The sequence below is a fragment of the Poecilia reticulata genome, linkage group LG16 (assembly GCF_000633615.1).
Source record: "Poecilia reticulata strain Guanapo linkage group LG16, Guppy_female_1.0+MT, whole genome shotgun sequence".
Lineage (NCBI taxonomy): Eukaryota > Metazoa > Chordata > Actinopteri > Cyprinodontiformes > Poeciliidae > Poecilia > Poecilia reticulata.
The window spans coordinates 27402424-27428581 of NC_024346.1; the positions used below are offsets into that span (position 1 = coordinate 27402424).

The window sequence follows — 26158 nt, forward strand, 5'->3', positions numbered from 1 at the left end:
GGTGCCAGTCTGCAGTGAACTGGTGGATGACAGAGACAATGGTATACTGTAGTGAGCAATTTGAAGCAGAAGTCCCACCATGTGATCCACATGGTTTTCCCACCTGAGCACAAACTTCATGCACTTTGTTTCCACAGGCACCACAGCAGAATCAAGTGTAACCTGTTAAAAGGGATATGAAGTTGTTATTCCTGTTATTAATTTTCTACTGCCAAGTCTACAACCACAGGAAAACAAAGTATAAGAAACTTAACCTTCTAATCATTTGATAAATATTCATTGGAGAAATGTGAAGTTAATGAGCTAAGATAGATAGATAATCACATTTCTCCAATAAAACGTCAATATCTATAACTATCTCATCGAAGACAGCGTCTTCCTCCTCATGTCTCGATCGTAGTAAGAGTTTAACTTCTCAGGACGTGATGGAGTAGCGGGTGTTTGGCATAACGTAAGTTTTGGACTTGTGGCTACAGGTAATGTCGCTACTTAGCCGGAGGTGAAACTATCATAAGTGAGGAGGGTTTAATACGATCAAGCATTTTACATGACGGGTGGCCCCCCAGTCTATACTAAAAAATCTGATAAAGATTAGAGCCTAAATACGTTCCATTTCCAAAACAGAAAGGCTACGTAATGTTAGCCAGCTACCAAATTACTATCCTAGCATATCATCTAACAGCTAGAAAAAACCAAAACACGTACCTTTGTAGTCAAACTGGTGTCAATCAGCGAGGAATTTGTCCAGTTTAGATTATGTTGATGAAGAAAAATTGTTTGCAAATAGTGATATATCTTCAAATCATATTTGTGGCAGCAGCTTTAGAGTCCAGAAACAGAGTTAACTACACACACCGGAACTAAAGATACACTGTTTTGAGTCATAACAGAAGTTGTGTGACGTCATGTGAAAAGGGTCTATTAAATAATGTCTGAAGAGGTCTTCAGCATGAATCATATACTTCTACATGCATGTTGGGAAAAAAATCCCCATCAACTCCCAGACTGATCTGCCAGTACAAGAAACTTTAACAGCCTAGTAAAAGAACAAAGTTCCACACAGACACCAGCATTCCTTTCTAGCAAATCAAAAACATTTTTTTTGTTTAAAAAAAACAAACTATGTTTATTATAATGGCAAAAAAGAGCTTGTACATACACGTAAAAAAAAATAAAAATAAAATAAATTAACTACAGTGAAGTGATGAATTCTCAGAAAACTCAAGTCTTTCAAGTTTTACTACTGCCAGGATGTTAGTCTTGGAAGCATCATGTCTCAACATGAAAACCACACCATGCTCAGGATATCTCATACCTTCTGCATTCCACACTGAGCTGAATCCCTACAGAAAAAAAAGACACACTGAAGCTCAGAAGTTCCTTTGTCAGCTGCAGCAGAGCATCGTCTTCTCTTCAAAAACACTCAGTAGAGTTGCCAGTCTAGGTATGCCCTCAGATCTCATAGTCTCAGGTACGCCACCTATGGAAGAAGTTCAGTTCAGACAGGAAGAAGTTCACCAAACAGAAATCTCTTTACATCTCAGAAAGCAGAATAAAAATAAAATGCTTCCTGAACACCTCCCTTAAAGCCCAACAGTACTGCATCTCTCTCTCCTCTACTCATAGGACAGCAACAAAATATCTAAATTGACTCGTTTTCAGAAATAATAATAATAGAAAAAACAGATGGTAGAGATCTAACCAACTTCAAAAAGACACATTCTCGTAAACAAAGGCGAGAAAAATAAACGGGCTCAGTGCCGTCCTCTCCCTCCATCTGCTCTTCCTGGGTGTCTGCCTGCTGCAGACAATGGCTGCGCTCCACTGAGGGCTCTATATTGGGATGATGGATGAGGGCATTTGCCACACTCAAGGCCCTGTCTTCTCCGTCCCTGTGCCAGTGTCTGCTCACCGCTCAGGCGCATCCGCCGTAATTCATACAAATGATACAAAATGGCAACTTAGAGGTGAAGTGGACAGAGGGAGTCTACGAGAGGGGGTGACCGGGAGACCAGAGGCCTGGGAGTCTGGGCAGCAGAGAGGTGGGAGGGACCGATAGGAGAGAGTTGATCTATTATAAGATGAAAAACTGGATTTAAATGGGAAATCTGTGAGTATATATTAAAAAAAAAGTCCTTCAATGAGAAAACCTCCAACAAAAGACACTGTTTTATGAGGCGAGGCAGTGGCAACGACCAATGTCATCCAGCTAAATATTCATAAATTTGCACCTAAACCACGATAGGTGCAAAAAAATGGAGAGCTAGTTAGCAAGGGTATAGTAGCAACTTGTAACCAGTAGCCTTAAGCTTCTCAAATCACAGAACGCAGTGAAGATGTCTGTGTGCGACTCAAACTTTTCCCTAACAAAAAGTCCCACAAAAAAAAAAAATAAAAACTACGACTAAGCTAGTCTAGCTAGGCTAACAACTCATTACTAGAGCAGATTGATGGCTAGGTTATGCTAGGCTAACAGCATAACGTAGCCTATGCTGGAAGGCTAGGTTATGCTAATTGCTCCTTGCTAGAGCAGAGGGAAGGCTAGGCTAACAGGTTTGTTCTGACTAGACCTTGAAATTGTGGGAAAGTTTATAAATCCGGTAGGAGCTTGATATTTGCTATTAGTTATAGAGAAAACAAAATTCTTTATTTTTACTGTCCTGCATCTCTGCTCTCCCCCACATCATAACAATGTCACAACCATGTGTAATTAAGGGGGTGGTGTGTTCAGAGTCACGAGCACCTTATTATGTCAACTTTGCAAGACACCATGGCTGATTTCAAAACTGACCTCACTGATAAAACATCTCAAAACAATCCGGAGAAACAGTCAGACAATGCTTCTTATTCTGAGGTGGCAAATTTCCTACATTTCACGAGTCATGGGATTTTGAAATTAATTTGTGGACAATGAGATGGAGGGCCAGATTTAGACTTAGTTATTGTTGCCATAAACAGAAACTGAAAAGATCAGAAGCCGGGTGACTGGTTAAAGCATCGCATTCACAAAGCTAGTTCTCCTGCTTTCAGTCCGTCTCTCCCGCCCCCTTCTTGTTAATCAATGAGAGTCTTATGAGAAGATGCACAAAAAGTCTTCTCAGATGCATTTACAACTGTGAAATACAAACTTTGAGCTCTTTCAGGGTTTCTGACTGTAGGTCAGCTTATTAAACTGAACATTACATGCTTAAGGGCGCTCTGGATCTTTGATTTGATAAAATATGAAACACCAGTAAAATGTCGGGGGTAAGACATCTAGTTGTTAGGGCAGATTGTGTTTGCTACTTTAGTTTTCCATCTGTACGAAACTCCTTCAGTTGATGCCTTCTTCCTCCAAACGGGAGGTGGTTATTTAATGTCTGAGGTATTAAAGGTGATGAGACGGTGACAAAGGGCTGCTGGTAAAGGGAGGTGAGCGATCCCAGACTTTGATGCTCGGTGCTTATCAAACAAAACACTTCAACCTTGGCAGGCGGCATGGAGAATGTTTCCTTCCATGTGAGGAAACAGACTGAGACGGGCGAGGACAAGCAGAACTCGATTAAAGGAACAGGGGAAGAGGACATTCAAACAGAAAATAAGGCTGCTGGCCTATATAATTACATGATGCTACTTTGTTGTATCGATGGGTGTGTCTGCACCACCCGGAGCTGAAAATATCAGCTAAACTCCCTTTAACCAGCTACTGACATTAGCTACAGAGATAAATATAGTGGCTTTTGTGCAAAACATTTACCAAAAAGAACAAAAAAAAAAACTCCCCTAAAAATATATACAAATGACAACAGCAAAACAGAAAAATGGAAAGTAGTTGTGGGAGGTGAATAAAGGGGACAGAAATCGGAAAGTTATTGGGAGGAGAATAAATCTACAGCAATTTAAAAAAATAATGTATTTTAAAGAATGTACAACGCTGTGGAAAAAAACAAAAATCATTATCTTCACCTTCCTAAAATAATGGCCTAGGTCATTTTTCCCCAAAAGTGATCCCCCCCCCCACTTATATAATCTTTTTTCAAAAAAAGTACTTAAGCCATTACTTTAGCAAGGTGACAATATATCAAAATTAAAAACAAGAAATTAAATACAAAAAAAAGAAAGGATTAAATATAAAATTTTAATATTCATTTAATTTTATGCCATACAGTGTACGTCATTTTCCAACATCTTTCGTCGAGCGTTCAGCTTCTACGCACCACAAATATGGAACAAACTTCCAGAAAACTACAAAACAGCTGAAACACTTGAGTTCCTTTAAATCAAGCCTAAAACCCACCTGTTTTGAACCATAAATAACGGAACATTGACCAACATATTTGATGTGGATTAATGATTCTGATGATGTTACTTGACAAAATGCAGTATTTGTTACTGGTTGGTCAATTGGTGACTGTAGCATGTTTTTATGACTTTTTGTTTTTGTTGTTTTTGTGATGTAAAGCACTTTGAGTTGCCCGTTTCCTGCCTTCATGCAAACAAACTTGATTAATTGATAGTACGGTGTTTATTCTTTTACACCTTACTTTCTTCGCCTCAGTCTTTAATTTATTTATATGCTTATTCCCAACTGGGGCCATAATTCTCAGCTTGGTCATCATTTCTTAATGATCAACAACCCTGAGTTTTACTTTTTGATGTTGAATGGATTGGGAAAATATATAATCGGTAAATATTGTTTATACCATTGGCCCAAATTTTAATATTGGTGCATCACTAGGTTTGAATACAACTGTATTGACTCTAGATAAGACTTCACTGTGCTTGGCTGAGGTAGCACGATGCCGGAAAAACTGGCATTGTTTCCACGGAAACATGAAAGAACTGAGCCATCATTATTAACGTCTGTTTCACCACTCCATCTGCTGCTACGACGAGGCCATGTGCCAAGAAACCGTTCCGACGCAAAGTAGGTGATAAACAGCTGCGATATCAGGTGACAGATTAACATCTTAAACAGCTTCTACTTTCCCATCAGGAATGCAAACGAAGTCATGCAAAGCGACGAGGTGGCCGGTGCTTTAAATGTTTGATGGACGTTTCGGGTCCAAAAACTGATGTGAAACAAGACGGCGTCAAACACCCACTGCTCCGTTGATGAATTCCTGTTAGACGTTGCAGCGTCAACAATCGTTCTAGATGCCAGCAGGTTGGGGGAGGTCATTTATAAAAAATTTTTAAAAAAAGAATCAAAGAAGCCGTGGATGCACCTGCTCATCTCTTTAATGTAAATCACCCGGTTTCTAACATCTCCGTGGGAGTGATGAGGAGATTAATGGAGGAGTGAGTGTGGGTGGAGGAGGAAGACAGGCACCGTTCTTTATTCTCCCCTGACCAGAACAACGACGCTCTTGAACTGGATCTACTTTGCAGCCCATTATGCCGGCGGTGGCGAGAGGAGAGCAGCAACCCAGACGTTCCGCAGGCCGGGTCGTGACACCGACTGGGGCTGAAATTAAACTAAAAACGCACCGACTCACACAGGTCAGCGTTTGTCTCCCCGCAGAAAGTGATTCTGCTGTCGCTGTGAGAGGACAGGCTGTGGTGGGTGGCTTCTGTAGCTATTCATAGAGAAAATGGTGAGGAATTGCGGTGGATGTTCATCGAAGCATGTAGAATTTTTAATATTTATAACAAAAAAAGGATATTAAAGTAACATTAGATTCATTTATAAAAGGATTGATCTTTTTCGGGCTGCAGGACTCATTTGAGACATTCTGATCCACCAGAGGAATGATTCTGAACATGCTTCTGAGGGGAACAATGGCCACATTCTGTTAAATGAACACGCTCACGAGTTTTTGAGAGGCATAGTTCAAACAGAAGACACTTAGACTAGTCATGATGAAAGTGGTACCAACATCATTAGGTATGGCTCTGGTTCGATGTCATAGCGCCTCAGTGAGCCCTAAATGGGTGATGATACAGTTGCAGTTTCTAACTTTGCCCTTTCATTTTGGAGTGTACAAATGCTTCTTAGTGTTTTTTTGTAACACGTCATGTGACACACATAACATTCATGATTATGTGTAATTAAGAGTCGTTTTCATTCACCGTGTAACTACGCAAATTGGAATTAGGAAAAAAAATTTGCTTACTTCAAACAGTAATTTCAACATGTTTTTGCAGAAGGATGAGGTGTTTTTTTTTGTTTTTTTTGCTGTATCAAATTTTGTGTATTTTGTAAAGCTGAAATGGAAACACTTTCTCACATCACAAAAATAACGTGATCAACAACTGTCTGTTATTACTAACGGAAGATGAAGAAAACGACATGGAAGTGGTAAGAGGATGACGGTGTGGCATGTTTTTAATGACTTGTAGCATGAATAAATTTATTTGTGTGATTTTAATTGCATCTCTTAATGGAAACAACGCAATTGCAAAATTGTAATTTTTCGACATTATTAAAATTTTGCGCACATTTGTAATGGAAACGCAGCTATTCTTGTTATCTGGGTTAAAATTTACGGTGCTGCATTGAATACAGACAGCATTTTGAAAGTTGCCGTGGCGCTACAGCCGTGTTCGATAATGTAGTTTGCATTTTTAACACCTGTGATGATGCTGCATCACATCTCAGAAGTAAATCTGAGGTCAGCAAAGTGATTGTCAAGACTCATTCTAGACATTTTACCAAGCAATTCTTGTGTATGGAAACATGTCAACTAAAAAGAAAAACCAAAACAACATGATCCTAGGTCAACCTTCACTAGTACAGACAGTGTTTGCATAGGTTAGCATGAGACGATGTACTGTTTTTACGTAGATGCTTTCTACTTTTAAAGTTCTTAAATTTAGGTGTGATGTATACCAGGGGTGCATGGTATTAGAAAATCTTGTGATGGCGATAATATTGGTAAATATTACAATGATATCAAGAGCGATATATTCCAATTTTATTTTTTATCCTATTTCTAATCTGTCCTTCCTAGTCTATGTGACGTTTAAGTTTTTTGGCAATGTTCTTTTGCTCCTGTGGCTAAGTGCTGGATAGAAGGAAAAATAAAACTTCAGGACTCGTATAATATATTAGCCAATAATTATTGCTCTCCAAACAGTCCGGATGATGATATATTCACAATACATTGTGCAGAACCAATCAAGCAGTGGTATATTTGATCATTTCCAAGAAAACTGCAGCAGTTTGATATTGCTGGAGATCACTTATTTTTAGAGTATTGTTTAATATGAGGCGTGTAACTATACAATCGGCTCAAAAGGCAACACACCATACACAATTTATGAGCAGATTTTATCAAAAAATTTAACATTTTTAAATATCCCAGTTTTTTTGTTTTGTTTACAGAGTAAATGTTTGACAGATCACACATTTTTTACCTCGTTTTAGTCACACTGAGTCCTGATGCCAAAACAGTACTTAAAAGGTTCCTGTTTTGATTTTCATACAAAACGTAAGAGGTCATAAATCTTCATAAAGCTTTAAAAATATATATATTTATATCCGTTCAGTGTGGAGGAATCCAGTTCAAGCAGTACCAGTATTGACTAGGATCCCAAATGCTGCCAAGAAAACTATGTAAAAGTGGAAAGAACTTCTTAAATGCTTATGTAATAAAAGAAACTGTCAGCAAGAATTCAGCAAGAGTTTTCTGAAAATGTTTTAAATGCTGACTCAATACAGCAGGGCAACTCCAAGAAACTTTGATCAACACTTCAACAAAAAAGAAGGAAAAAAAAGCCTCTGACGTACATATAGGCTTTTGAACCTAAAGCACTCTATTTAGACATATTCCACCAAGCTGAAAACAACTTGATAGTGCTTTGTGAGCCAGCCTTTAGTTAAAAATGAATAAATGAAGCCTGTTGGTGTTTTAATCCAATATCTCGTTGCAGCTTCAGAAAAGAAATGATGCTATGCCATTTTCTTACAACCATAACTCTTAATAAGTCTCTATTTCAACTGTAATAAAACTATTATTTCAGATTAATGATCCTTTCTTGGTATCCATGTTGATGATGTATAGAGAATAATAAGTTTCTAAAATGTTGGAAACGGAGCATATTTCAATTGGATTAAAAGCAGCTTTAAGATGCTTTTCGACTATTCAGCCTCTTTATAGCCAGACATTAGCTACTCCATCTTCACGTCAGGCTCGTCAGGCTAGTCCTCCACCTCTGTCACCCAGGAGTTTGAAGCACTTTCTTAACAGCATCTCTCAAGACACTTCCAGTCCATCTCAGGCTACAATCTGGTTTTTAGATTACAGCATGCAGCTCCTATCAGGAAGTGCTGAATTACATCTGTTTCTCAGTCAACACTGTATAGTGCTCCATCTCTGCTTTTCAATCGTTTCAGGGAGGAGACCCCCCCTCCCGTCATAAAAAACAAAAACACAGTTGTATGAAGTAGCGAATGGGAGCTAATTTCACCCAAACTGCAGAAAATGACAATAATAATAAAACAAAAGTTCTTCTTTTCCAGACTAATTAAACAACATAGATCAGAAGTAGCAGACTTGGCACCGGCAGGGACCTGGTCACCCCCAGAGTTCCCCTATTTCAGTTCCCCTATTTGCTGATTTGTGTTGCTTTTGTAAAAATAACTTTTTCATTTATGTAAATTTGAAAAAAGACATTACTGAATCTAAAAATTGGAGAGCAGACATGTCAAGGTGTAAGATGAGAGCTAAAATTTGAGTGCAAGCCAGCCCTCACTAAATGTCGAGTTAGCTGATGAGGCAGCAATTTTGAGGAAGAACAGCTTGGTACTTCCAAAGAAGTAACAAGCAAAATGTCAGAATAGTGAGAAGAGATTTTTTATTTATTTATTTATTATTATTATTTTTTTTACAAATCTTTGTCTCATTTGTGGAGTGACTGCGGCAATGATGTCTGAAAAGAAGATATCATGGAAACGGCAAAAGTTCTTTCTCCGATGCTAAAGCAAAGAAGCTAGAAGAGTATTTTCTATGTCAGACAAACTGAACCAGGATCTGGGTAAGTTTAGCATCGGTGTCCAACTAGTTTGTTGACATCAGCAGTATATCGGAGTTTATGATGTGTCAGAATACTGCTTGACGATTTCTATGGGTGACGATCATTTCTTTTCAGACTGAATCATTGATATTTATTGTTAGGAAGCTTTAACATATAAGGAGACAGATCAGTTAGTTCACAAATATAAGCACAGCTTAAATTTTGGACTTTATGCACTTCACCTTTGTCAGATGATGCCCAAATGTAATTTCGTTACCATAACAATGACAATAAATATTGATTATGTTTTGTGAATATGGTAATGGAAGGAAATGTGTTGCTTGTTATTGAAAAAAAAAGTATAAAATTCTGAATGTGAATGTTTTGAACACAATATAACGCTATGAAAAAACTAAGACGTTTTAATAAGTTTTAATAATATTTCCTTAATTTCGGGTAATCAGCCGATACATGTGAAACTGATCTTATCTTATGTAGATCAGCCTATCAGGTCACAACTGCACATGCACCATTAACAATAGTCACCCCACTGTTGCAAACTTAGCAACTTTTCCAACAAAAGAAATCAGTATCCGCCAAAAGCGGAATCGGCAGGTCAAGCTTTTTAAAAATCGGCGATTGATGAGGTAACTGCAATCTGTCCAGCCTTAGTTATAACTTCATTATGAAGTTAGTCACAAGTCTCCATTCCACCTTTTATACTCAGCAGAAAGGAAACTTTAAAGCGTAGGAGTTACTTTCCTCACATTGTGAGCAGGAAGTTGAGGATAATGGTGTTAATTACCCTCCCGTTACCAAGCTAAAAACAGCTTTGAGAGCAAAGATGTCAGCAAACTGAACTATTATCAAGTCTAAAGGGGTCTTCTTCGCAACTCGGGTTAACTCGACATATTTCGCACAATTGCAAGTGTACAGAAAAAGAGATGAAATAAATAAAAACTCACAGTTGTTCCACTTAATCTCCAAAGCAAAACTGCAAAGTGAAAGTTCTGAATCATGAAATTAATTAAGGCAGGACGAAAACATTGTCAGGTACCACCGAGTACAGAAAACAACACGTTGCCGGAGGTTGAAACAGAGCAAGTAAGTGACTGCTGTCAGCTAAAAACAGATTTTCTTACAGAAGGATAAAGATCAATGAGACGACCCACAGCGTCTCTTTGGATCCAAAACACCGATTCGCTACAAAAGCTTTGCCAAGATTAAAAGAAATCCTTGATAATGCAAAGCCGCCGTATGCTGCAGTCATTATCGGAGGCTTCTGTAGACGCCTCACCTGGTAGGACCTCATGCAGCGCATGGAGGCAGGAAGCGTGGAGTTGCTTTCATCCATCACCTGCAGCAGCTCCTCACACACCTGCAGCGGCAGGACCATGGGGTGTCCGATGGAGTTGACCTCCCAACTAGTAACAATCCTGAAAATAACAAACAGAGGATCTGGGGTTTACCGTGAGTGCATCAGCATTACACAACCAAGACGAAGCACAGAAGTCTCATTCAGTCTGCTAGTTCAAACTTTGTAAGTTTACACAGAGAAAAATGAGGCATAATTAGAATTTGCACTATAGTGGATAGCAAGAGTGAAAACCTAAACCCTAACCGTAGAACAATAGGATTCAACCTTCACTAGTACAAACAGAGTGTTTGCATAGAGTAGCATGAAATAATGTACTGTTATTACTGGGTAGATGATTTCTACTTTTATAACAATTGAGTTTTCATGAGATACATTCATGTTATAGCTTTCAAGAAGTGGAATATTTTATAATTACAAATTAAACGGTGGCTGTTTGATGTTGTTGGAGATCAAGTACAGTAGATTATCAGTTAATTTTAGATGTGTAACTAGTTTAAAGGACAACATAAGAAACATAGTTGTTGGGCAGATTTTAGCTTCATTTTTGGGAAAATAAAATATCCCAGTATTGTATTGTTTATAAAGAGAGCAAATGTTTGACAAATCTCCAACTTTATATCAATCAATTGGGTTTATTTGCACATTTCATCAACAAGGCAGTTCAAATAGCTTTTTTATGATTGCTTTCAATCATAAAAACACACAAAAAAGTCACAAACATCCTAGAGTCAACCATTTGAGAACAAACATTGCATTTTATCGAGTGCCATTGTCAAAAACATCAATACAAATCATACATGTTACTCAATGTTTAATTAATTACTGCTCAAAAGTGCCACTAGACATTTGGGATATTAGTCTTGATTTTTCGGCTGTTTTGCAGTTTTCTGGAAGTTTGTTCTAGATTTGTGGTGCAAAGAAGCTGAATGTTGTTTCTCCATGTGTGGTTCTGGTTATATTTCGTTTTCATTCTCATTTTAGACACACTGACTGTGTTTCTATTGACCATATAATTGTACAAATTTGGAATTAGAAAAATACATTTGCTTAATAGAAACATGGCAATTCAGAAAAAAAATAACATTTTTGTTCCATAAACTTAGCCTGATTATGGCTTTGACGTAACTTCATCCCAACGCTGCCCATTTTCCTAGCTTGCCATGTTGCTGTTTATTCACTAATTTGATTTTTTGTGTCTTAGGTGTTTAGGTATTTTTGTGTTTTCACCATTACAAGCTAATTTGTGTAGGTACATCAACTAAAATGCTCCCAAAATACAAGAGATTTGTGGTTGCAATTGCGAGAGAATGTGAAGAAACTTATGAGGTATGAATACTTTTGCAAGGCGCTAAAAGACGACGACACGCACTTCACTCAGCCCTCTTCGAGCCTCTACCATAGGTGACAAGAGTAATCCACTTAGGCCCCGGCTCACTGATTCTCCAGCCAATTATTGGCAGTTTAAACAAGACATACTGTAACCCCCAGCTGCAGCCGACTGCATCCGACCGTATCCCAAATAGGAAGGCCGTCATCACCGGGGGAATTCAGCTCCCCAGGCATAACATTTAATTTAAACTGTCAGAGGTGAGTGATGAAGGATGCTAGTAAATTATGTAGAGGGGAAATGGAAGAGTCAGTTATACCTGCAGGAAAGTGGGAGAAGGAGGTGACATTTAGGAAAAGTTTGGGGTGAAATGACGACGTCTTGAGTAATGTAAGGGTTGTTATAATCCGGAGATGTGGCCATCAATCAACTCCACGTTCTCACGCTGGTTTTATATATCGAAACACTCGAGCTCCGAAGAAAAGCTCCTGCGCATGTCCGACATACGGCGAAGTAAGAAAGTATTCACACTTCTTCACTTTTCCACACATTATATGTTACAGCCTTATTCCAAATTGCATTAAATTAATACCTTATCAGAAAATTCTGCACACAATTATGACAATGTGGAAATGTTTTTTGAGTGTTTTGGAAATGTATTAAAAAGAAAGCCAAGAAATCACATGAAATCCCCGTTGTATTTTTAGGGTGGAATTATTCCAAGCCAATTGCAGTAAACGTTAAAGCAGAACGTCTTGTGAACATGTTTGAATTAATTATAGATTTTCTGTAATCCATAAAAGTCCCTTACCAATTTGCAGCTTGGGCAATTTTTAAAATCTGTGTACTCCAGTTAACGATTAATCATTTACTAAATTTGTTGACGATTATCTCAATAAGGAATTCATTCGATTAATCATTTCAACCCTAAATGTGGCTATAGTCTTAAAAAAAAAAAATCAGACAGCAGCTTAAATGTGTCATCTACTGATTTACTCTGAGTAAGAAAATATTGGTAAGCTTGGTAGATGAACAACTCACATTCAGGTGAGGGAGAGAAAACATATGTTATTGTTACCCTCTGCAAATCAAGACAGCCAAGTTTCTTTAAAACACATCAACACACCGTCGCACTCGAGCGATCGGCAGCTGAACAGCTATTTACAAGGCACTGGCTGCAAATATGAGCATTTCTTTCTCTGTGAGGAGCTGGAGCACGAAGGTGAAAAGCTAGAATGTCAAAGTTTGACTGCAACAGCCATACGTCTCCCAGCATCCAGCGCGTTCACTTTCCCATGCGTCACTCGACTCTTGCAGTAAATCACATCAGTCAACGTGAGGCGCGCCGCTTTGCCTGAGAAGACCGCTTTCTCTTTTAGCGAAGTTTTGTCTCCAAGTAATTACCCGTTCTGTCAGTCAGTCGGTGGACTTGTCAAAATGGAGGAAACAACAAAACCTCCGTGTTCTGTCTTCACGCCTGCTGGCTGCAGGGAAGATGAGGACGATGAGAGAGAGACGGAGGAGACGGGGGGAGGTGAGCAGGGATGTTAAGTGCTGATTCAGTTGAAAATAATGAGGGTGGAAGCGTCTTCTAGTGGGGTAATTCCCAACTGATCTTGCAGAATTCATCTACACATCTGAGGAGGGCAAGCAAAATCCTGGAGCAGTGATGGTAATGTAATAAAGTTGTCACTAGACTTCATTTTCCACCATAGAACTTGGAATACAGAGGGAAAGAATCCTAATTTAAGAGGCTTTGTTTAAATGACATTTTTAATTATTGCATTTCCAAACATTACGTTCAATTAAAAGACTAAAAGGTTGAATAGTCCATGATAAAACATTGCTACATATTAGTCAATACAGATCTCCCAATATTCACCAAACTAAATAAATAAGCAGAGGGGCGTTTGTCTTTATTAAATGTTTCTCAGCGACGCAGTCAAGCCAAAAGGAAATATTAACAAGCTGAACTGAAGGGTGATTTTGTTACAGACTGATTTATTAAGTCAGTTTTTTTGGGACAGTGTTTTTCTACATATGGTTCATTGTGCCTGCACACTCATCAATCTGAACCTACACGCACCAAACAACACCAGTTTGCACCAACAACACCCACTCCTCAGTGTGGAGACTGTTGCTACCATGTTAGCCGTTTTCACTATCAATCAGGTGGTTAAAAATGAACTCAGAAGGAAGACAGCTGTTCATTCAGACTGCTAGAACAGAGAGAAGTTTGTACTTTTGCTTCTTTCGGTCATCTTAGTTTCAGCCGTTTTAGGTGCAGAAAGGACCATTATGCTGACAGTATTAAAAATATTGGTCCAATGAGCAAAACTGGGCCAATATTATCAATGTTGCATCTTGTGCTTTAGGAGGAAGAGTGGAATAGGCTGTCCATGTGGTATTTGTTTGGCCATGTGATGGGAATGCAGCACAGGATTATGGGAATGTAAAACTGAAGCAGAAAAGCAATATAGGTGGTGTCGTAACTTTTACACAGTATCAAATGTGTAGGGAAATATATACAATATTGGTAAATATTGGTTTTAGCAATATTGATATCGGAAATCAATATTGGCGATGGCCCGATTTTCAAATCGGTCCATCCCTAATTTAGATCTCTGCTGGATTTGTAAAAGTTAGCAACCTTTTTGAAAATCTCTTGAGTTAATGTAGCTGTCTGTATCTTCCAACACACACAGATTTATTTGTGATGCTAACTGGCAATATGGCGCTCTAAGTACTGCTTAAAATGTCCATTTTGCTATTGTTTAAAATTAAAACCGTGTTTTTTCAGAGATTTCTCTCTTTCTCACACACAGAGGGATGCCATCTCTCCATCTAGCAGAAAAATTTACCTCTGACTTACAACAGAAAAGTTAACAAACATTTTGAATGTTGTCAACTGTATTCCTTAAAGAAAAATCCAGATTTTTAAACTCAATTTAACTTCATAAAGTCAGCCCCAAAATCTGCTGGGTTCATCTTTATCATGAGGTGATTCTTGGCTTAAAAAAAAAAAAAACTGCTGTGAGAGCTTCAGCAGCTGCTCAGGATTCTGTCTTAAGTGTCTGTGGTCGAGTCTGCAGAAATGTTTCGCCTAAAAATGTCAGGCAAACTGAGCAGTGCTCATTTCTCTGCAACATCTTGCCCTTATAAATGGTCTAACTGTAAATTGGCAAACCAGAATGGATTTGGAATAGATCCCACAACTATTAATTCTCACAAACACACATTAGTCTCACAGGAGGCTCTGAAAAATGAACCAACACAACAAAGGGCCGGACGAGAGTAGGCAGCAAACCCTGCAGTTTTAACTGCATTCAGTGTTGGGTAACAACAGTCTCAATTCTCGGTTTTACTTTTTTAAATGTTCAGCATTATGGATTTTTCTCTGACCTTTTCCATGTTCTATATTAATTTTATTTGGCTGTCTATTTTTGTTTGTCATCATGTGTCATCTTTTTAAACATAAGATCAAGATTTGGCTACCTTCCTTGGGCATCAAATTAGTAAGCTGAAACAAGCCAGCAGATATGGCAATGTCTTACTTTTGCTTTCCTATAGATATCTGGCGGTAAAGACAATTCAGGTGTTCCCCAAGTTCACAGTGCTTACAGATTTGCTCTGCTCTGTCAACTCATTATAACACTAATTTTCTGACCATAGTGGTGGATATACAGTTATCAGGCAGAAAGTAATTAATGTCATTATACACACATTGAACACTAAGAATTGCTGTGTGTTCCCTCTTCACTGACCTTTCGAAGGCCTCTGATTCTGTTAATCTTGGCTCGACACACTGTACTCTCCAGCTCGTTCATTTTTTATCTGTGTCATCAAAAGCAGAGTGTTTAAGTTAATGAATTCCTTTCTGGCCTTTTGGATATGGTTGGTACCTCAAGGCTCAGTTTCAGGACACACACTATTCACTAAATTTATAAATAACATAGTACCAGACACAAACACATCCGTCCGTTTTTACGCCAATGATACTGTCAACGCCTTGGGATTCCTCCGGAGGAAGCGGAAGAAAATGGATGGATGGATGGATGGATGGATGGATGGATGGATGGATGGATGGATGGATGGATGGATGCTGTCAACAGCTACACAGGCTTTTGAGCATTTGAACTCTGCTTTTGACCACATAAAGTTACAATTGCAACAACTCCGCGACAAAAATTAAGGTGTTTTGCCATAGAAAGAAAGTGCCTGCTGTTCTACTCTGTAGTTTATCCTCAAAATGTTCTTCTGTTGAGATTGTGTCTTCCTACAAACATTGATACAAATGATAAACGTATCACAATACTAGTGTTTCATATCAGTCCATATTAATAATTATTAGTCTTTTGTTTTAAATATGTGAAATACTGTCAAACTGGTGTCGTTATTTTCCTCGTTTATCCACAGCTTTCACCCCAGTGTTGTTTTTTTTTTATTTTTAAGCAGTTATGACAGAAGATGGCAAAACTTGAAACTGCTGCTGTGCAGCTTACTTGAGTTGTTGCTAGGTAACAGAAGAGAGAGTAAGTTAGTTGATGCTACCCATCTAGCTTAGTTCACTGTGAGAGGTTGAGTATGATTTTTTTTTCCTCTGCCCACATTACCCAGAATGCTTTGTGAAATTACAGAAAATTGATACAGATCACGTGTGTCTATCACGATATATGTATTGTAGCTGATGTATTGCCTAGATTTACTTGTAATTGATGAAAACATACCTTTTAATGTTGATGTCAAGAATCTATAAAAAAAACAGATAATTTTCTAAAAGTTAATAGATTCACAAGCACAAAAACTATATTAAGGATATTAAAGCTATAATTTCAGTATGTTTTAGTTGGTTTTATAAATGTATGATATAGTTTCAGATGGTCATATTTTTCCCCATTAACTGCCGCTTTTATTCCTGTCAGGTAATGAAAATGTTTTCTTAACTTCACTTTTTGTTATTTCGTTAGTTTTAGTTAACTATGACAACCTTGCTCCTTGTGTAAATCTCCCATCTAAGGTTGTTGGAATTGGTTTTGTGTCTTTTTGTTATAAAGGGGGAATAAAAAGACCTTTTAATGATACCATTTCGACCCAAATAATAAAAAAAGAGAATAGGAGGTTTTGATGGCAAGTGCTTCTGCAAAAAGTAATAGATGCTATAATGAACAGGGAACGACAGCGCAGTGTGTTCCATTAAGAAATAAAATCTGTTCACCTGCAATCTTTCATCTGGTGACGGGTAAAGACGGAGCGGGTGATCCAGGAGGCGAAGAGCCGTGATTAAGAAGAGGAAAACAAAGATTCAATGAGGCCTGAGGACGTGTTAAGCATCCTCACTTACTCTCTCTGCTGGGTGCTGGCACCGGAGCAGCTGATGTAGAGGAGCTTCAGGGCTCTGGCAGCTCTGAGTGATGGACTGTGGGGAGCGGGGGGGCCGCTGGAGCCCCCCTCCCTGACGCATGTCTCTGGGACCGAGGCGATGATGGAGTCTGCGTTCAGCAGCCAGAGCTGAAGGAAGGAGCACAGCGTTTGACTCACAAAAGCAGACTAAATTCAAGAAAATGTAGAGAAAACGATAAAATATAGCAGTATAACTTGGCTGTTTATTATAGTGTGTTGTAGCAACTCTCTCAAACTTTTTCTGGGACTCAAAACCCATAAAGCTAGAACATATACCTTTTACTGTAAAAAGATCTGCCCCAATCTGATCCAATTTCACACCAGATTGATTATAGTGCTATTGGTCGCCTGAGTCTCAGAGCGCTTTTATGACTCGCTGTCTGCCAGCAACACATTTGTAAAGCAGGTCAGACCGAATGAACAGACATTACAATCTGGCAACGCTCTGGCAGCGGCGGCTCCCTTTCTAGTTTTATTCCCTGATAAAGTCTGCTTGCTCAGCACACTGAGCCCCGTTATGTGGTCAGAGCTGAGCGGCTTGATAGTGTACTGGAACTGACCAATTCTACTGCCACTGACATTATGCCTCATCCTGTCCACCGTCTTACCAGTAAGACGACTTTCCCATCAGGCGTCTGAAGAGAAAAGTGGAAGGAGCTGAGTGAGCTGGACAGATCCAGAAGACGGGCTGCAACCGTCTTCTCTAGGAAGGAAGATCTAAATGAGAAAAAAACACAAGTTCATTCATTTCCATCAGTCCTGATATTTTATATCTGTCAGTCATGTGAGCACATGGAAGAAAGAGGGTAAGGAAAGGAGGGATGAAGGAGGGAAAGAAGGAATGCAGGTGAACAATCGGAAGGAAGGTAGGAAGAAAACAAGAAAGGAAGTAAATGAAGAAAGGGTTAATGGAAGAAATGGAGCAGGGAAGGACTGAAGGAAGAAAGGATGAAAGGGTTGATGGAAGAAAAGATGGAAGGAACGAAGAAATGAAAGACAGAAGGAAGGAAAGAGAATGAAGGAAGAAAATGAGAAAGGAAAGAGGAGTTGAAGGGAGGAAGGAGGGAGGGAAGGAAAGAAGGGTTAATGGAAGGAATAAAGAAGGGAGATATAAGGAAGAAAGAAAGGAAGAATGGAAGGGTTGATGGAAGAAAAGGAATGAAACGGAGAAAGGAAGGAAGAAAAGGAAGGAAGGACAGAAGAATGGAAGGAAGGAAACAAGAAAAGAAGAAAGGAAAGAAGGGAGGTTTGATGGAAGAAAGGATGGAAGGTCAGAAACAATGAAGGGAAGGAAGAGTTGAAGGAAATAGGGAGAGGAAGAAAGAAAGATAGAAAGAAAGCAATAAGGAAAGAAAGAAAGGAAGGAAAGGAATAAATAGTGAATGAATATATCTCAGTAATATTTTCTGTTTTCATATCCATCCAGACCCTCAAATGCTTCAATAAAACTCCATCATTTCCAGACTGTGTAGGACGTCTGTTCGTCTTCCTAAGATAACAGACCTTTTGTTTCCTTGTATTTTCCTAACCAGAGTTTCTAAAGTGTCACCATGAAGAAGGGAGATAAAAAACAAAAAGCAGCAACGTGCCTGTTCAGTGAAGCGTCAGGCCTTCCATCTCCCACAGCAGGTTGCACCACCACCTGGGTGATGTACAGCTTCAGCGTCCCTGGAAGATACAGCGTCGTAAACAAAAAACTCTCTGAGGCACCGCCGAAAGGCCTTTTTATTTCAAAGAAAATAAAACTAAAGCCAGCATGAGTGGTGCAGACCTGGCGCGACGGCCTCTCCCAGCACCGACGAACAGCTCGCGCAGGAGACGAGGGCCAAACGGTGACAGGGTTTCTGCACACACAAACAAAATCACAAGTGAGCTGCTGCTTTCCGAACGAGAGAAAGGACGATACGCGGCAGACACTGAAACTACTTTCCAGCTCCTTTCAGCTGCAGTCACGCAGCATGCGAGTCGTGCGGGGAATGACTAATGGAAGAAAGAGATCAATCTTCATCTGGAGCTGCAGTTGGACTAGACTGCCGGAGCAGTCTGAGGAGAGCGTGCCTGTGAAGACGACAGGCACGCACTGCTCCAACTTTTCCATTTTGTTGCCCTCGAAAACAAAGAAGTTCAATGACGCCTGGAGCCGTCTCACCTTTGGATCTTGACCATCGGCAACGCCGGCAGAGCTCACTTCCTGTGTCAGAGTGTGGTCGCAGCCCGCGTCACGGGCCAGCAGGACGAAGGTGTCCCCCATCAGACAGTCCTCGGCTCGGGGCAGCAGCTTCTTGTTGGCGAATGGATCCGGGTGGCAACACCAGTCGTCCACGATGGCGTTCCAGTTGCCGTTGGGGAGAGGGAGAACTCGTGAGAATGCTCTGGACGAAAGGAAACAAGAAAAACACAACCGAGAGAGACGTTCAGTGGACTGATTCTGGTTTTATCGTAGTTAAAAAGGAAATCACGACTTCTTCAGAAGGCGTGAAACTTAATACTAAGGATGAATGTTTGCAGTTTACAACAAAGTGCAAAGAAAAAACACATGACCTGCTCAGATGAGCGATCCCCACAGCAAGAAAAGATGGGGGGATGGGACTATTGGTACATGAGGTGTGCCTAACCCTCTCTCATGACGGTGGTTGATTTTCAGACCTTTGAGGATCAATTTCGCATCCAAGAATCGGCCAATCGCCAACCTCCCAAAATTGATAAAAATAGAGGCTGATTTATTGGTGCACAGCTTATTTTGATACATGGCAATACTGGAAGATCTTGCAAGATGTGGCATAAAACTTGAGTTTGGGGTGAATGTTAACCTTCCAGCAGGACAAACACCATAAATAGACTGCCCAGTTCATCCCATCTGGACTTTTTTTTTTCCAAACATGACTGGACAAAAATATTGGTTTCAAGATGTGAAAACTGGTAGAGATAATCCCAAAAAGGTTTGTGGCTATAATTATATAGTTGGGTAGTTGCAAAAGCCATTTCTAAAGGAATAAACCAATTAAGTTTTTATATTTAGTTCCTATCTACTCCACAGCTCCTATGATCACATAAGCCTGATATAAATCCATTAACATTTGTGGTGGTACAGAGACTAAATGTGAAAATGTTTGTGAACTTTTGCAAGGTCTCATAATCAGTAAATTAAGTTAGCTAAACATCTGACTGCATCGCGTCTTCTATTAAAATTCTTTTGGAGGGCAGAATATTAGTGAATTAGCTCTGAGCCAGTGCACACTGCACACCGAGTATGACATAGTTTACCCGTTTGTGAGCACATGATTTTTAACTGATATATTTCCCACTCTGCATCGGAATCACCACTGTCGCAAAATGTACATTTTTCAATTATTTTTAGTATTCAGCAGCTGAGAAACATAGACAGAAGGCAGACATTTTCATCTCAGGCTGCAGTAACACCAGAGTCCATGTAAACTCCCAATAGATAAAAAATAAACAGAGGTGCACCGGTTGCAGATTCTGGCCACTCATAACCAATTTTTAAAAAGCCTGATTTGTCAATTCTGATTTTGATGGATAACTATTTTTTTGCCAGACGAGTTACTAAATAACATTGGTTTCACATTTAAATATCTCAAAATAAAGAAAATTGGGCCGATTATCAGTGGACCTCTAATCCAAAAACATTTCAGATTTTGCAAGATGTTGCAAATGACTTGAGACTAGGGTGAAAGTTCACCATCCAGCAGAAAAAACACTGTAGATAGGCTGCTGTTCATTCACTTTTCATGGACTGTTTTTCAAACATGACTGGGCAAATATTTTGGTTTCAAGATTTGAAAGAGAAAACCGTCTAAGTGGGGAGATGGATGGATGGATCCTAGTTAGAATTGTTGATTTCTGGCCGATCACTGATCTTTAAAAAGCCTGAGCCGCTGATTCCGAGTCGCTAAACTGGCAACAGAGGGGTGACTGTTGTCAGCAGCACACATTTAAGCCTGTCACAATAAACAATTAACTGCATGATAAATTAACATAAACTCAATTTTCATTCTGATGATTCACATTGTTTGAAGGTCAATTTTGCTTACAGAGACATCATAATCCATTGTATTGATAGTTTTGGTTATAAGTGGTTCTTCCCATTTCATTTACCATTTTTTGCTGTAGTGTTTAATTTGGATATTTGAAACATTTTCCATTTCCAGTTACAAAATTGAAGTTTCTTGGTTTTTTGAGGTTGATATTGCATTATTATGCCATTATCAATATATCACTTAAAAATGGTCTCAAAACAACATTGTAATTTATCATGGTCATTATCGGGGACAATATATCTATGCACCCCTACAAAAAACTGTTTCTAGCTGGTGGTGCGGCTGTCTACGTCACACACACTGCATGACTCCATCCATCAATTTTGCTCTCCCAGACTATCGCTTCTGAGGGCGCGCCGCATAATCCATAAAGAACCGGTCCTCTTCCTGCTGAGGAGGCTGTAAATAAAAATGAAAATAAAAAAAATAAAAAATACGCCGTCACATCTTCTCCCTCACCTGTCCTCCAGCAGCCGGGTGGTGCAGCCCTGGCAGTGGAAGCTGTACGTCTCTTTCGCTTTGAGAGTCTCCATCATGCTGGCAGGTCCCTCTGCGGAGGCGGCAAGCAAACAAATAGGGCAGATTGGTTGGAACGGTGCTAACATTCTGCTACTGAGCACAAAATCAATGAGATGGCAGGTAGTTGGAGGAGGGGGAATCAATCCGATGGCCTGTTGCTATAACTTTCTCCTGCCCTGTTAGGGCAACAAAAAACTGGAGTTTAAGAACTTCAGATAATGTTACTTAGTAGGAAATTTGCCCAAGATTTGTATTGTAATTGCTATGGGTTCGTCAGCGATCTGCTCCACTGGTTCAGGAAGCCGTGCTGATTCCGGAGCCGCCCTCAACTTCACCTCGCTCGCTCCTCTCCATCGTGATTCGCAGCCTGAAGTGCAGCTCCTCTCCGCCGGGTTCACCCACAGGTGTGTGAATGCAGGACCCCGTCTCGAAGGCGACCCCTGCTGGGAGCGTGAGGCTCAGCTCTCTTCTGGGAGTCCGGACGAGCAGAGAGGAATCTCCTCCGGCGGAGACGGCCACGTCTGCAGGACCTCCGGCCACATTTGTCCTGGGGTGGGGGAAGGGGGGAATGTTTGGATCACCAATAGTGGACCCGTTTTGACTGTTCATTTTTCACTATTCTCAACATTTTATAAACAAAAGAAGACGAATAAAATGTCACCGGATGGATCAGAGTGAAATAGTCTCGGCAATCATTCTGTGACTGATCTTTTTTGGGGGGAATTATTATAAATTAAGATAATTTATTATTACTTTAACATATATCAGACTTTGACTATGTAGTCTTAGTCTGACAATATTGTTTGTGACATTTTGTTTTATGACTGTTGAGCAATTAATTAAATTAAGATTTTCATTAATCAGCTCAGTATTAACACTTATAATCTTCACTCTATGCTTCTTATATTTTCTATATTTCTCCCTAGTGTCTCCTTCTCTTTTTCCTCATAAACATAATTCTTTTTTAATTCCTTCAATCCAACCTGACCTTTATTAACTACACTTTTTTGTACAGTAACATTGTTTTTTCCTTTTTGCTGTTTGGTTTCCAGTTAGTTGTCCTCGTGTCTGAAAAGTACTCCATAAATGAAGGCCGATTTATAACCACATCACTGAATATTGCTTCTGAGCTTCAACGACTTATAATCACGTTGAATGACACTTTCTATAAATATCTGACCTTGGACTTGACAAATCAGGCGTCCTCTCAACAAGACTGTGAGGAGCTCTGTGCCTTCTTACTCCAATGAATGATTGTGATGGTAAATAAAAGCAGTGTGCACACATTACAAGCACATGAAAAAACTAAACTGTACAAAATTTTAATAAGCAGCATTAGCTCAAAGAGGGCAGGGGGAGAAAAAGAATGCAACACTTGTTCAAAACATCTGTGCTTCGTTTTTGACACAGAGATTCCTGCAAATAAGATTAAGTGGAAATCGTGTCCAGATCAATTACATTCCAGATTGTTTACCCTCTGCTGATGACCTTTCCAGTAGAGGACATGCCTTCATCTCTCAATACCAAACACTGCACCCTTGTTATTTAAATATAAATGATACATTCATAGTTATTTTTAATGCTGTAGCTATTCATTATATTCTTCCGTACACTGTACAACTACAACAAATATCACAACTGGGCACTTAACTGTAGCTACACATTCATAGAAAGAGGCAAAACCAAGCGGTTCACTTTGCTCCTCGTTAAATCCCAACGGCACCATCTAGTGGTATTTTTGCGCATTACAAGCACAATTTCTCTGCTCAACTACGTTTTAAAAAAACCTAACTAGTTGAGAACTAGAGTGTTCTCAACTAGTATTATTAGAGAAAGAAAGTAACATTAAGTCGAATATGGTTTCTGTATGCATTTTCAAAGTCATTTTATTTCTAATAGAGCGAGATTACAATGACGTGGTAAAGTACCTTGAAAATGATCTATGCATTTTTACTTTTCTATACTTTGAAACATTTTGTCTCAGTGTATTTAAAAAGCAGTAAGTGACACACACACACTAAAGACACACTTTAACGACAAAATATAGTGTGATTATGATATTTTCTAACAGGTGAAAGCAGATTCCACTTCTAGTATAATTGCAAATCAAGTTAATACAATATGTCCAGTAGGTGTCTTCATAAACGTTTTAAAATTGTAATTTTTTAATTGAATAGCTTTTGTTGAACATGAATCCAAGACAGACTTCAAGGTGAAATTCTTCATACATTTGGTGTGAAGTCACATATTGTTCATATGTAAAACCTTTATTAATAGAGGTTTAGGCGTATTAAAAACATGGAAGGAGCTGGACTGGAACTGTGAAACTCTGGATTAATGGCAGCCTGTCTACTACAACAGCCACACACTCCTATAGGTGATGTATGACGGGGGTCGGATTTCTGTTTGGGATATTATGAATGATGCACCACCACGATATTTTCCTGCACATTTATCTAATGTCTTAATAAACTTTTAAAAACAACATAATTCATCCTGAAATAAACAATATTGCAATTTCCTTGTAAAACCTTTAAAATGTTTAACTTTAAGTCAAAGATTAGACTACCTGTAAAGTTTGCTGCCCTGTTCCAACACTCAAATGAAAAGCTAATTAGCAAGCCGCTATAGAACCTGATGAGATAATGCAGTCATTTGATTCAATGCAGCACGTTTCCGTCTGAAAACTGCAGGACAGTAATTCTAAAGCACTTAACTAAACTTAGATCGAGTTTTAAATAAGAATTATGTGTTGACTTAATATTTATCACGTCCAAATAAGGTCTTCATGTAGTTTTAATGTTGAAATAATCTGCACTATCGCTCAGACAGTCATTTCTGGTCTGTTTCTTTGTCATGCTAAGTTAGCTAACGCCAGCTAGCCTAGCTGCAGAGAACATGGCAACTTAATAAAACCAAACGCTTCCTGATAATGTTTAAAAAATATATTTAATATTCCTTTACCCAACAACGAGCAGTCCACTTTGAAGCCTTTTTCTCAGCTCTAAGAAGACTCCGAGTCCATGTGTTTTCACCGACATGTCTCCAGCTATTCAGAAGGTTTGCGTCCAGGAAGAAATTAATGATAATAGTAATAATTACATAGATTCAGTGTCTAATTAAAGCGGCTTTGATTCAGAAAATTCTAAGAAAAATAAATAAACACGCAATAACAGCTTGGAAATCCGTACTTTCTATCCTCTTGGTCAAAGCGTGACAACAGTGGAGTGTTCGTTGGCAGTCCGCCGGCGGGCGATCCGGATAGAATTGGTGAGGAAGCTGAGTGGGTGGAGTTTTCCTCTTTAATGGAAGAAGGAGCGGACAGAGCGATGACATTTTACTATGTCACTAACTACTGAAAAGGTAAATGAACAGTAATGATCAGCTGGAAATCACAATATTTTATAGGTACATTACAGTCATGCATTTTTACCAGTTATATCGTCAAATTGGACACTAACCCTTGCAAATGGAACTGCTGGTTATTTGAAGTAAATACAAGTTTACTTATAAATTTTACTACGTCATAGGTAAAGCGCCTCATAAATGTAGCAAGCAAAATCCAATATGAAAAACAGCAAAACGTAATAAAACAGACAAAAATAGTCAAACTGGGGGAGACTATTAAGAATATTGTCACGTTGAATCACGTTGACATTCAATAAAGTTGTTAACCTAAAATTTCCAGACTTGAAACCTTAGACTAACTTGCCTTTATCCACTTTAAAGAAAAAGCGACAGACTTTGCCCCCCTTTTTGTATAAATTGTCATGATTTTAATCTTTTTTTTTTTTTTTTTGCTGTCTGACATTTAAGATTACGACCGATACAAAAATCTTATTTTTATACAGAAATGTAGAATAATGAAAAGCATTTTACCCACTTAATGGTTATTTTCAGAGTACTGTCGTACGAGCCTCGTCGGAACTCAAGTTGATTGTCTTTGAAATACAACCACGCCTATCCAGCGTATCATCTCGCAGACTGACAAATGGTGCGGACCCACAGTGACAAAAAAAAAAGAGAAAACAAAAGCGCAACATCCGGTTAGAAACATCAAAACAGACGTCACAATATGATCTAACTCTGAAAGTAATTATAAACTGCTATCAAGCCTACATGTCGCTAGCCAAAAATTAATTAATTATGTCATATTTTTATACACATTAGGAAACGTTTGTTTTAAACTTAAGTTTCAAAAAGAAGAAAACAAACAATAATTTCCCCCAGATTAGCAAGAAAAGTCAATTAGCTAAAAAATGAAAATAAATAAATAAATAAAAAGTTTTTGCAGCAAAAAATAAAAGTATTATTATTATTATTATTATTATTATTATTATTATTATTATTATTATTATTATTATTATTATTGGCATAATTTAATGCACGTAATTTATTTTTATCTATCATTCTAAAATCATTATTCCTGTTTATGAAGAACTGCTTTACTTTGAATATCTCTACAAAATGAAATAAATTACATCGAACGGAATAAATGAAAATTGGCATATAAATAGAAATAACTAACTAAATAAATAT

General features: G+C 38.7%; 1 protein-coding gene across 2 annotated transcripts; it reads right to left on the reverse strand.

The window, feature by feature from the left end:
• Nucleotides 1–935: 935 nt before the first annotated feature.
• ube3d (ubiquitin protein ligase E3D) lies at nucleotides 936–24892 on the reverse strand. 2 transcript variants are annotated; one of them, XM_008431923.2, is made up of 11 exons: nucleotides 24811–24892; nucleotides 24584–24668; nucleotides 21955–22166; nucleotides 21560–21650; nucleotides 19192–19414; nucleotides 18814–18886; nucleotides 18632–18710; nucleotides 17651–17759; nucleotides 16984–17150; nucleotides 10235–10373; nucleotides 936–1480 (listed from the first exon to the last, which is right to left on the reverse strand). In XM_008431923.2, the coding sequence occupies exons 2-11, from the start codon at nucleotides 24658–24660 to the stop codon at nucleotides 1460–1462; spliced, it is 1191 nt and encodes a 396-aa protein (XP_008430145.1). In that variant the 5' UTR covers nucleotides 24661–24668; nucleotides 24811–24892; the 3' UTR covers nucleotides 936–1459. The 2 variants fall into 2 exon arrangements, with proteins under 2 accessions (XP_008430145.1, XP_008430144.1); XM_008431922.2 differs by having other exon boundaries at nucleotides 937–1480; nucleotides 24584–24866.
• Nucleotides 24893–26158: the final 1266 nt, after the last annotated feature.

Excerpts from the sequence above, each read along its gene's own strand:
- ube3d (XM_008431923.2), bottom strand. The coding sequence starts at position 24,660 with ATGTCGGTGAAAACACATGGACTCGGAGTCTTCTTAGAGCTGAGAAAA. Across the intron at positions 21,651-21,954 it reads GATGGAGAGGAGCGAGCGAG|AGGGACCTGCCAGCATGATG; the intron begins GTGAAGTTGAGG and ends CCGCCTCCGCAG. Across the intron at positions 19,415-21,559 it reads ACCCGGCTGCTGGAGGACAG|AGCATTCTCACGAGTTCTCC; the intron begins GTGAGGGAGAAG and ends CCTTTCGTCCAG.